This window comes from Hippocampus guttulatus, chromosome 6, assembly GCF_054856545.1.
Source record: "Hippocampus guttulatus isolate MCC_2025c chromosome 6, RoL_Hgut_1.0, whole genome shotgun sequence".
Taxonomy (NCBI): domain Eukaryota; kingdom Metazoa; phylum Chordata; class Actinopteri; order Syngnathiformes; family Syngnathidae; genus Hippocampus; species Hippocampus guttulatus.
In genome coordinates, this window is record NC_141266.1 from 8,342,404 (window position 1) to 8,355,000 (window position 12,597).

Sequence of the window (12,597 nt, forward strand, 5' to 3'; positions counted from 1 at the left end):
CAATGTCATGCATGCACCGTAGTGAGTCTATTTCTACCTTTTGAAAATTCTCAGATATAAAATGAAAACTATATAAATATCAAAAGAAAAACATTTTTACCTGGAGAACCCACGGGGTCAAATTTGGCCCCTATAAATTCTGCTACTCAAATGCTACCCTTAAATCCCAAAGGGTCAAATTTTGCCCTAATCGTAAATTAGGATTAAAGCATTAAATATTTGAAAAAACATGTATTTTGGTGTTCAGTGAACATATAGCAGTCATTCAATGTATAACTCATAATTTTTCCAAAGAAGAAAAGGGGTTTTGGGTTCTCCAGGGTTAAAAATTATTTGTCACATTTAAACATTGAGGATGAATACTGCACCAACCGTATGTTGGTGCATGAACAACTTACATTGTTCATGTAAGTTGCCTTAAAATGTCCTCAAAGCGTCTGTAAGTTTGGTGTGCGTAATCTTTTTGTAGTTACACATTTTGTGTATTATTTTCTCTTTTTGGGGAGCAGCCACAATATTTGAATGTCTATATGATGCTTGAGTTTAAAAGCACATCATGGATGAGTTCGTGATTTGAAAGTAGCAATTTTGGTTTGACTCCATTTTCTCATCTGTAATACTTTTTAGGTGTGTCTGTTTAAAAGTAAAAGAACAGTAAACAAGAGGTAATGTTCCGCAGACTATGCAGCTCGACAGCGAGGGGAACATAAGATAAGAAACCCTTTATTTGTCTCACAATGGAGGAAATCCCTATTTACAGCAGCAAAAACATGAATGTCTAACCTGCTTCCTCCAGCAAAACAGTCTCTGCATGTAAAGAGTGGCAGATCTCATCTCAGCTACATCATCACTGGAGTAAATGTGTTTTGCGATGTGTCCGCTGTATACACCGCAAGCAGAATAGTAAAAGGGGGATACAGACAAGGTGTCGAGGCAGCTGCAAATACTTTTAAATAGTGGGAAAGAGACAAAATAGGCTCCTTTAAGAGAAAGAGCATTGTCTATTGGGTTGAGATCACATCACTGATTTCTTTGTCATCAACCTTTGAAAAACCCATTGAAATTTGAAGCAAATCTGGATAAAAATGCCAAAAAGTCATTTATTTAAAATGTACACTGCAAATCTGGATAAAAATGCCAAAAGGCCGTTTATTTAAAATGTACACTGCAATTCATGATGGAACACGCAAATTCAAATACAGCACTTGTTTCCCCACTTTTGTTCAAAGTTCAACAACCGCAAATGAGAATGGACTGTTTGTTGTCTTCATGTGAAGGACATAAGAGGGAATACATATGAATACAACTCATTTCTTCTTCTTCTTCTTTCCTTCCTTTTTCTTCTTGCTTTTCTTTTCTTCTGCTTTCCGATAAATGCCGAAGCCTTTGCGGACCATGCAGCCCCTCCACCAAGACTGCATCTAGGAGGGTCAAACGTCGCGGGTCAACACACCATGTTATATTTCCACAAACGTCTTCCACAGTACAGTTTGAAACAGTAAACAGATATAGTTTGTTTCCACACTGGGATTGGCAAGCGAGGAACTTTGAATGTTTCCCCCTCCCCCCACCCCTCTACCCCAGAGCCAATTCAAAAAAAGAGGAAGACAACACCTTACAGGTGGAGTACCAAACCATCGGATCGTATTTTGAACGGCTAGCTTGTGTTCTTTATATTATTTATGCACGCAAGTGATGAGGTGGCGCTAGAGGGTGCTATTGCTCCACCTGGAGTACAAACAAGCATCTCTATGTTGGCCCCAAGAAATTTCTCTCTCCAAAATTGACATGGCTGCATACAGGCAGCAACACCACAACGCCCCAACCCGCGCCAACCATTTGAAATGTGGTTGGAAACTCGCGCAAGCAAAGGAATGAAATGTTGTTACCTTGAGAGCAGCTTTATTCCTAACCTCCAGCTGGCGCAGTCTCTCCTCCTCCTCCCTTTCCTCCTTCACCACCTCCTCCATTTCGCTGTACTAAAACAAACAAACAAAAAGCCCACCCACACATACTCATGTCCATTCTCACTTTGCATTGGAGACTCTGGCAGCTGTTTACCTTCTTCTGCATTGCCGTCAACTTTTCCAAATTTGTTGTTCTCCTGTAGCGAGTGCGGGTGAGATGCTGCTCCTTCTCTTGCATGTTCTGCTCAGTGCACTGTTGCCACTGTAGCAGCTGCTCTTGTAACTCCTGCAAGAACATATATCTTGTGCGTTGGATGAGGACTGTTGGAGGATTTGATTTGATATTGAAGTGACACTGAATGTTTAGCAAACAGTGAGATGTTTCTCAGATCATTATTCATATAAATGGTTTCATGTGATTGTTATTTGCCATTTCCTGAGAAACAAACAATTGCACAAACTGAAATAAGCTCTTTTGTTTTCTTTGCTCGATCATCAACGATGGAGTGTTTTTTAAAGCAAATATTTCATGGCAAGGACTATGACTCTACGTACTCGTGACATAATCCAAGATGGGGCAACAGTTGGCGCCCGTCTGCAAGAGCTCTTCAAGAGCTGCTTTGGTTTGTTGTTGTTTTGTCAGATGGTGTTTGTTGTCCTTTGTGCGGACCCATTGTGGACTGTTTTCAGCGTTTTGGCCACGACATTCGTCGAAGGAGAAGAATCTGTGCTTGATGGTTGCGCCTTCTGGGCGGACGTGTGTACCAGCACTAATTGTGATGAGGGTAATGTCGGCGCGATTTGACTGTCGCCGCTAGACCGTTCTGGGGCGACTGTATTTTTTGCGCCAGTAATGGGCAGCATTTTTCACAGCCCCGTTTTGTTCAGCATAGTGGATGGCTGGTGTAGCTGAGGATGACGAGAGAGGAGCGTCGATGCGGAGGGCGATACATGGTTAGAACTGAGAGTCGCCGCTTGGAATTGAAGCGGATCTAAATAGGGCAGGAGAAGTGAACCAATCTCTTTTCGTAAATGGACGCTACAGCTTCTTGTTTACTTTCAAACTTAGCTTGTAGCAGACGTGTCGGAAGTCATGCACGTTTTGAGCATGACATCCCTGATCCACTGGGGAAAGGAGACTTATGATTCTCTCCTCTTTCTTCTAAAACTGCTTCAAACAACAAGGCGTTTGCAGGAGTAGTTACAATTGTATGACTGCCCATGTTTTATGTTATGTGTTCTATAAAGCACTTTGTTACAGCTGCTGTGAGAGTGCTATATGTATAAAGATGTATTGTATTGTAACAATTGTTCAATACTTTTTGTAATACCAACCGCATTTTGTTTTTTCAGAAAAATCTTTGATTCCTCATGAACTCTTTCTTGCAGTAACAAATGGTCCTTCAGCAACTGAGAGAGAGAGAGAGAGAGAGAGAAAGAGACCCAATGTTGTACATTACATTAATGTACAAATTGCAATTTATTCAGATTTGTGAGTGCATTTTTGAAGTGAAATACAAAATAAAGAATGCAGGACAATAAAGCTGGTCAGTGAATCACAACATGCAGGCATTCCATGCAGGAGGGCAGAGCCTCTGAACTCTGAAGTGGATGTGTTGGCTAGCGCTCTGGCTAGATGATGATGATGATTATTATTATTATTATTGTCATCATCATTATTACCCTTAGGATTATTATTTACAACAAGGTCAACAATTTTTGTGATGACTTGATAGATAGATACTTTATTCATCCAAGGAGGGAAATTAGACTGTCACTGCAGCAATGTTCACAATTATCCCAATAAAAATATAAATAAATGGGAGCACCATCATAGAACCCCCCCCCCCCCCCCCCGAGAAATATACAAGTAGCATTTGAGGGGTCCCAAGAAAAAGAATACTTCAATCAGAGCCAGAATAAAAGTAGTCAAGATTCAAGGTGTTCCACATAGGGCAGTCATAAATAATATACATATACATTTCTATCAGTTGCCATCTCAATGACCAAGCAAATGTAATTACACTGAATATGTCATGACTTTTTGATGAATTAAATAGATGTACTGAAACGTTCTCACTGGAATGTTAGTACCTACAACCGTTGATGTTTGGTCTTATTTCAATCCAGTGGACTGTGAAGAATGTCTTTTCAGTTCCTGTCTTATGTAAATGGGGTTTTTTGACTGTCAAGCTTATTTTGGTCTTTGAAAGAACACTTATATTCTCTTGTTTTGTTCTTCAAGTTAGTATTTGTTGAGAAGTGCTTGGTAAACTTTGGAATAAAAGCATTTTTGGTGGAGAATAATGTCAATTAGTTCATATAATAATGTTATTGGATCAATTTGGCACTGCATTTATTTTGGTTAATGTCGTGCTTGTGTGGGTTTTTCTGCAGGTAACCCCGGGATCCTCCGGCATTCCAGAACTTTTTTTAGGTTAATTGAAGACTTGAGTGTCCTTTGGTGTGAACGTGAGTATGAATGGTTGTTTGTCTGTACGTGCCCTGCGATTGGCTGGCCCAAAATGGCCCGGCATAGGCTCAGGGGTCAGTCGGGACCATCGTGACGATGAGCAGCATACAGAAAACGGATGGATAGGTGGATGGATGGAAAGTAGGCTGAGGAACTCGGGCAGCACTCTGGCACTTTTGGGGATCGGAATGATCTGCTACACTTACCTCAACTTTGTATTCAAGTCGCTTTTCTGCCTCACTCATCTCATTTTGGGTTTTCTGAAGCATCTGCTCAGTGCTTCGATCCTCAAGATCCTTTCTTGCGGCGTTCGATTCAATCAGTTTGTGCAGCCGATCATTGAGATCGTCATGCAATGTTTGCAGTTCCTGATGGAAATGCATTTATTCACAATATCAACCAAATGCTCAAAAAGAGTGAACCAATGATTCTTGAGATTTGACGGGTCACCTTCAGTTGATCGGCTTTCTGTTGGAGCGTCCCCTGTTGCTTTGGAAGTGTACGTCTTCTCCTTTCCATCTCCCTCTTTGCCTCTCTGGGAGCAACAAGACAAATAACACACTTTATCTTAACTGATGAAACACATTCAGGAACATGCTACCCAGACAAAAAAAAAACAACAACAAAAAAAGTGGGCACCTGTATTTCCCATGACATCATTTCAGCAACGTTCACAAGTCCGGCCACAAAATCTGTTAATTATTTATTTATTTTTAATCTGACTGTATATGCTGAGAAACCTTGAATTATTAATGACGGCAGCACAGAACGACCCTGGGGTGAAAGCAATTGTGTTTGCTGTAATGTCTTATTTTCCAAATCCAAACAAAGACAGCTTTGATCAATCAACAAATTATGACAAGAGAACCGATTTGCATAAAATGCTAAATATCTGATGATCCGATCCAGCCGATCAGATGTGTTAAGATTAAGATATCCTTTATTTGTCCCACACTGGGGAAATTTACATCTCGTATTATACCTGCGAAACAAACATAATGAATCATTTATTGCCTACAGCCCTGGACTACTACTTCATTCATCTCTCTTCTTAGCTTGATGCTGAAATCACTCTAGAGCAGTGGTTCTTAACCTGGGTTCGATCGAACCCTAGGGATTCGGTGAATCAATCTCAGGGGTTTGATAGAGCCTCTGCCATCGAGGTTAAGACACACCCGTGCATATGAACTGGTTGGGTTCGCTACCTCGAACAAGGTTAAGAACCACTGCTCTAGAGCATAGGTGTCAAACTCAAGGCCTGGGGGCCAGATCCAGCTCGACACCTCATTTTATGTGGCCCGCAAAACCAAATCAAGCATCTCAACTTCCATGATGCTCGCTCGCTAAAATTATCATCTGTAATAAATAAGCAGCATAAGCATTTTCTTGGAACTACACCCGTCATGACAGTACCTTAAACAAAAGTGGAGTAAGCCGTTACTCTTGACTTCTTTATATGGTTTCAGTCATAATGGCCCTCCAAGGGAAATGGGAACTAAAATATGACCCATGACAAAAATGAATTTGACACCCCTGCTCTAGAGTGTTAATAATACACTGTGTTTTCTCACGGTTGCTGGTATGGAAATGTTCTCTCTTTCATCATTATACCCTTTTGAGTTTTACTGTGAGCTTTTTAACATTGTTTGATTTCACGACTGATTTTCCACAATGCTCTCTTGGTTCTAACAATGTACTGCACAGCCAGGAACCCAATTTAAGTAAGCGAGTTGAGCTCCTCATCGCATGTTGCCAACATTGTCAGAAACATACAACATTTATCCAGAGGGCCATAAGTACATTTCTGCTGTGATTCTCATATCACAATTGTCTTTTGGAATCCACCAACCCACCCACTCATCCTCTAGACCAATGATTCCCAACCAGTGTGCCCCAGGTGCATTGGTGTGCCGTGAGAGCTGTAACGGCATGCCACCGGAACTTATCAAATTTCACCTAATTGGTGTGACAATTATTTATTAATAACAAATAATACATCTTTGTCACTCTGTCTATGCCAGCAACTTAGAGTGACAGAAAGAACAAAAAAAATATTTTCTAATAGATGGCAAAAAGTATGACAAGTATGACATTGACGTACAGTATGTATCATTTTTTTGAAACAATTCTGTTTGGTGTGCGATTTTTTTTTAACCTTAAAATATGTGCCTTTGTTCAATGAAGGTTGGGAATCATTGTTCTCGACAACTTAGAGGGTTCAGTTGGTCTTAGTCAGTGAGGAGTGCGGATCTAGACCTGTTCCATGTGTAGAGTGTCCTGAGACAAACTCTATTGTGATTTGGTGCAACATAAATAACATGTACAGTAATCCCTTGCAATAACATGGTTCATCTTTCACGGTTTTGCTGTTTCAGAGATTTTTTTTGTGCTTTTTTTTTATTGTTAAGCGCGCATTGTGTTCTGCGTCCTGATTGGATTACAGTATATTATATTTTTTTCAAATGGTTATTTAGAATGTATCATTTTCACTTCATGGCGTGTTGATTAACCTTTTGTTGCTCTCAGCATTCTTCTCCTGGTCCTGTCCATCCACTACCTGAAGCAGACAGGTGAAGCTGTGTTTGTCTTCTAGCTCTGCCTGTAACTTGGACACCTGCTGTGAGATATAGTGACTGGACAGACAGAAAAAAAACCCACAGCAGGGTTCACAAGCTGACTGCAGGTCAAATCCTGATCGACTGAATGGCCATCGACTTTGCTGGTACTTACCAATCTCGTTTCACCTTTTTTACTCTCGCCTACAGGCAAACGCCCCAAGAAAATACGGAATCAATATCAAATTTCACATCATTCAGGGTGCGTTCTCAACTTGTACAGCGGACTACTGCGTTCAGTAGAGTCACCTGTGACTTTTCCGTGCTGCACTCCTTGTGAATCTGGATGGTCAGAGCGTGTTCTAGAATGTCCAGCTGATCTGAACATTCCTCCAGTACAGCCGCAAGCCTGAGACTCTGGATATGGGATACATACATCTGCAGAACATATATCCATTCTGTAGTGAGAATGACCACCGACAGATCGAGTTAAATCTGATGCATTCCCAACTCGAGACACTGGAGGGCAGCTAATGAGAGGAACTGGGCTAATAAATATAGTAGTGCAGTCAAGGAAACAAACCTGGGCATCCATAAGTTTTCTTTTAAAATCTTTGCTAGCATCAAGGATATTATTATGATTATTAATTTATTTATTTTAACCAGGAATCGTCAAAATAGAACAAACGCACCGTACAGTGAGGCAGTGAAACACGTGATTCCGCTCAGCCCATCAGCGAAGACAAAGTATAGCAAGAAAAAAAAACCAAAAGGATATTTGGCTATCACTGTAATTGAATGATTGAAAAAAAACTAATAAAATAGTATCCCCATTTGTCAACACGCAAGTAAATACGAAACAAACAAAAATGTCAACACATGAAAGACTGTTAAGTGTTTTCGTCGTCACCGGTCGTGTAGGGTGCGAGAGACATCGTCAATTCAACATACTTGTATTTCTCAATCATAGTATAATATTGAAAAACAGACACTTACCTCCATAACATAATCCGTGTGAGGTGTCACAAACACACCGTCAACAGTCACACATTGGGTGAGTTTTTTAGTTGCTAAGGAAACGTACCTGTCACGTGACGGAACTGCCCACTCAAACTGAAATTCAAATACTGTACATTAAAATTATGACATATATCATGCACACACCAGAGGAAGGCCAGACAGTGATATTTATTGTGTGTAGTCGAAGTATGACAGTAAGACCCACGTTTGTTTGCACTGTCTAATCAAAAAGCGCATAAACAAGCAGTAAAATTGAGACTGAACAAAAACTTTATTGGCACGCACACAACTACATTAACAACACCGAGTACAACTCAATTACAAGTCAGTCAGCGAGACTAGGTGTTCTGTGGTATTATTTGTCAGCGGTGAGATGTATGTATTAAATTATTTACTTTTTTGCATTTCTAAAAATTTTAAGTGACCGTTGAATGGGCTGAACATTGGCACTGACTTACTAAGGTTGTGCAAAAAAGTACTGTATGTCAGTAGTAAAATTCCTCCAGAAAACCGCAGTAGTTAATGCGTTTTTTAATCATCACACTCAGCACATTTTATTGACTCTCATTATTTATGGACAGGGACTGTTTTTTTCCACAAATCATTTTCCTGGCTAGCAATTGTGTCACATTCTGTCATCATCTATCTATCCCAGCTGACTTCAGGTCAAAGGCGGACTACACGCTGAACTGGTCGCCAGTCAGTCACAGGGCAAATATAGAGACAAACAACCATTCACACTCACATCCACACCGTCACCGAGTGGGAACCGAAACAACGCTGCCCACACACAAGTCAGGTGAATGTAACAGTATACCATCAGTGACACTCTCCAAAAAACTTGGTAAAATTGAAAATGCAAATTAATGTCCATCAATCCAACCATTTTCAACCGATGATCGGGTCGCGAAGGCCAACAGCTTTAGCAGGGAAGCTCAGACTTCCCTCTCCCCAGCCACTTGTTCCAGCTCTTCCTGGGGGATCCCGAGGCATCCCCAGGCCAGCTGGGAGACATAGTCTCTCCAGCGTGTCCTGGGTCGTCCTCGGAACACCTCACCACAAGGTATCCAAATCAGATGCCCAAGCCACCTCATCTGAGTTCGACTCTGAACCCCCTCACAGATGACCGAGCTTCTCACCTTATCTCTAAGGGAGAGCCTGGACACGCTGAGGAGAAAACTCATTTTGGCCGCATGTATCCGGGATCTTGTTCTTTCTGTCACGACCCAAAAGCTCGTGACCATAGTTGAGGGTTGGAACGTAGATCGACCGGTAAATTGAGAGCTTCGCCTTTGGGCTCAGCTCCTTCTTCACCACGACAGACCCACAAGTCCGCATCATGGCAGACGCTGCACTGATCTGCCTGTCGATCTCCCGCTCCCTCCTGCAACTCACTTGTGAAAAAGACCCCAAGAGACTTAAATGCCTCCAGTTGGTGCAATATCTCATTTCCGACCAGGAAGAGGGTGCTCCACACTTTTCCGACTGAGGAGCATTGTTTCAGATTTGGAGGTACGGATTACTATCACAGCCGGGTGCAAACTGCTCCAATAACAGTTGGAGATCCCGGCTTAAAGAAGCCAACAGCACCACATCATCTGCAAAAAGCAGAGAGGCAATACTGAGGCCACCAAACCGGACCTCCTCAACATCTCGGCTGCGGCAAGAAATTCTATCCATAAAGGTTATGAACAGAATCGGTGACAAAGGGCAGCCTTGGTAGAGTCCAACCCTCACTGGAAACGAATCCAACTTACTGCCGGCAATGCAAACCAAACTCTGACATCGGTGATATGCAGGGGCGGTTCTGGATCAATTTCACTGAGGGGGCCGGGCTGGGGCCAGGGGTTTTGATGGGGGGGCACATTCAACCCAGGGCTAAAAAGACAGATTCGAAATCTTATTTGACTTTTTATTTCTTCAGACTTGGGTGTCTTGAAAGGCGCTTATAAATAAAATGTATTATTATTATTATTATTATTAGGAGGGCTAAAATGTCTGCAAGCGTAACAATACGTCTGTTGAGAATATTCAAGCCAGGGGATGATATGGTACCAGCCTGCCGGGGACAAAAATTGCAAATACACTGAAGCTAGATGTTTTACATGCATATCATTATCCAAATTTTAAAAGGCAATGTCTTATATATTGATCCTGTTAAATAAAAATTAAAATAAAAAGGGAGACTAAAAAAGTTACACACACACACACACGCGCGCGCACTCACACACACACACGCGCACACACGCACACACGCGCAAATAGCACTCGTGTCGTGGTAATTTCCTTCCCTGCGGACTGCTTCTCATTTTCCCGCTCATTTTTAAATGGCGCAGCGCACTAAAGGGTCCGACTAGAATGTTAAATCACGCACTTTGGTTCCACCTTTCGCGTCGGCGACTCGGCCAGTGCCCCTGTAGCACCAGAATCGGTGCTACAGGGGCACTGGCCCCCGTTGCCCCCCCCCCCCCCCCCCCAGAACCGCCACTGGTGATATGGGCACCGAACAGCCCGTATCAGGGAGTTCGGTGCCCCATACTCCCGAAACACCCTTCACAGAACTCCCCAAGGGACACGGTCGAACACCTTCTTCAATTCCATGAGGAACATGTAGACTGGTTGGTCGAGCTCCCATGTACCCCCGAGGACACTGCTAAAGATGTAGAGGAACATCCTCTCAATGGGAAATTAAACCTCATTTATCATGTATTTTGTTCAACACTTCAGGCACTGGGAAATGATTGTCCCTTGTAAACTGGCCGCAAGGTTTCAACCCAAATTATATCCAGATACTGTACATGTCGTGATTATTGCCAAAGTGTGGTGGCACACAGAGGTATTTAGAAATTTTATGAAAGAGAAAACAGAGTGTAGGTATTGCATTTGTTTATTGTCGATCACTTGTAAAGCACTCTGGTCAGGGAGCTCAAGCTTGATGGTAATATACTGAATGTACAAGCGACACGATTCATGCATGACGCTGTCACACTGTGATGCTTCTCTTGTCCCGAAGTGAGCCAGCATATCATCTGACAAAAAAAACGTATACCGTACCTGTAGATGACTGCCAGTATATTAGCACGATAATATACTGTAAGACATTTTTTAAGGCAGAAAATCCAAAAATAGAACCATGCCGTATTTATTTTCAGCAAGTCAATTTCAGGATGGCAAAGGAACATTATTGAAGGCATAACATCAAGACCTATTGAACCTGTTAAATTACAGTTATATACAGTAGCTTATTGTCTCCACTGTTTAACTGTACAAAAACACGTAAAAAAAAAGTGAACGAAATGTAGATTCTGTATTGCTAGTGCCCAGTAAGAGCAGCAAGTTTACACATGTCAAATATAAAAATGGAGAGAAAGCAGCTATATGAAATAAAGGCTTGACAGGCAAGTATGAAAAATCATCATGATGGTAATAGTGTGTCTGTTCGTGCACAAGAATGCACATTTTAAAACTTGTAAAACATAATTGCACAACCTGCTTGCTATTATTTTAGTTGTGCTTTTCACACGAGCTTATTTAAAAAAACAGACGAGTTTTTGAATGTTAAATTGCACAATTAAGTTCAAATAAAGAAACTGATGAATGTTATTTTATCAGACAACACAGTTCTTATGATTAGTTGTTTTTTTTAAACTCAGGGATACACATAACGATGAAGCGATATACAGTAATAAATATGGATTTGAAGAGTTTGATCCTATCATGCTGGAGCAAGAAAAAAAGTGATGAGATTCAAATGAAGAACAACATACAGGGTATGTGATCTTATGGCACAACAACTGCACAAAAATACAACCCCAATTCCAATGAGGTTGGGACATAAACATAAATAAAAATACAATGATTTGCAAAACATGTTCAACCTACAATTTAATTTAATACCCTACGAAAAACAATAAAATATATCAGTTTGAACATTAATGATCTCCTCTTTGGAGGGTATTCAGTGAAATATAGATTGAATATGAATTGTAAATCATTGTATTGTTTTTATTTGTTTAATACAAGATCCTAATTTCATTAGAATGAGGTTTGTACATTTTCGATAATAAATGATTGAAATTAACAAGCAACTTGGAATACTGAATTGAGTTAATATTCTAGCGATACATGGCAGAGAAGTCATCATCCAACAGAGTTCATCTGACTGTGCAAACCAGGGGGGGGTCACCAACTCAGGTCCTCGAGGGCACGTCATGCCAGTTTCACCGTAGATGTCTGCCTCCTCCAACACATCTGATTCAAACGATCAGCATCATTAAGAGGCTTTCCGTAGACCTTGTTGATAAGCTGATCATTTGAATCAGGTGTGTTGGAGGAGGGAAACATCTAAAACACGCAGGATCAGAGGCCCTCCGGGACCACAGTTGGTGATGTCTGGTATCGGCAAATTCATACAAAAGTAAATTGAAACTCATTTTTTAAAAAAGTAATATTTCAAAGTGGTAGAAGCACTCACACTGGACCCAATGACTGCTGTGAAGGCCACAACTCTCTTCTTGTGCTTACTCAAGTGTGAGCTGCGGTAGACCACCCTGCCGTGCCATCCAAGACGAGGAGAGTTTTCCACTTTGACAAATGTCAGCACGATTGTTGTCTTTTTTTATAGGGTCGTCCATAATATGAT

At 41.2% G+C, this 12,597-nt stretch overlaps 2 protein-coding genes across 5 annotated transcripts in view; both read right to left on the minus strand.

Annotated features, from left to right (window-relative positions):
• Positions 1-1,123: 1,123 nt before the first annotated feature.
• On the minus strand, positions 1,124-7,978 carry LOC147203427 (dynein regulatory complex protein 9-like). Of its 2 annotated transcripts, XM_086113918.1 has the most exons (10): positions 7,932-7,978; positions 7,245-7,373; positions 7,111-7,139; positions 6,891-7,013; positions 4,831-4,915; positions 4,587-4,748; positions 3,243-3,317; positions 2,062-2,193; positions 1,890-1,979; positions 1,124-1,421 (listed from the first exon to the last, which is right to left on the minus strand). In XM_086113918.1, exons 1-10 carry the CDS (start codon positions 7,935-7,937, stop codon positions 1,308-1,310), a joined length of 945 nt encoding a protein of 314 aa, XP_085970044.1. In that variant the 5' UTR covers positions 7,938-7,978; the 3' UTR covers positions 1,124-1,307. The 2 variants fall into 2 exon arrangements, with proteins under 2 accessions (XP_085970044.1, XP_085970043.1); XM_086113917.1 differs by lacking the exon at positions 1,124-1,421 and having other exon boundaries at positions 1,691-1,979.
• Positions 7,979-10,824: 2,846 nt separating this feature from the next.
• The window catches only part of spire1b (spire-type actin nucleation factor 1b), a 25,881-nt gene continuing 24,108 nt past the window's right edge, over positions 10,825-12,597 (minus strand). For all 3 annotated transcript variants that reach the window (XM_086113925.1, XM_086113923.1, XM_086113924.1), the window contains one exon: positions 10,825-12,597. This exon is cut by the window's right edge and continues 398 nt beyond it. The gene's annotated coding sequence lies outside the window, so the exon portion shown is untranslated.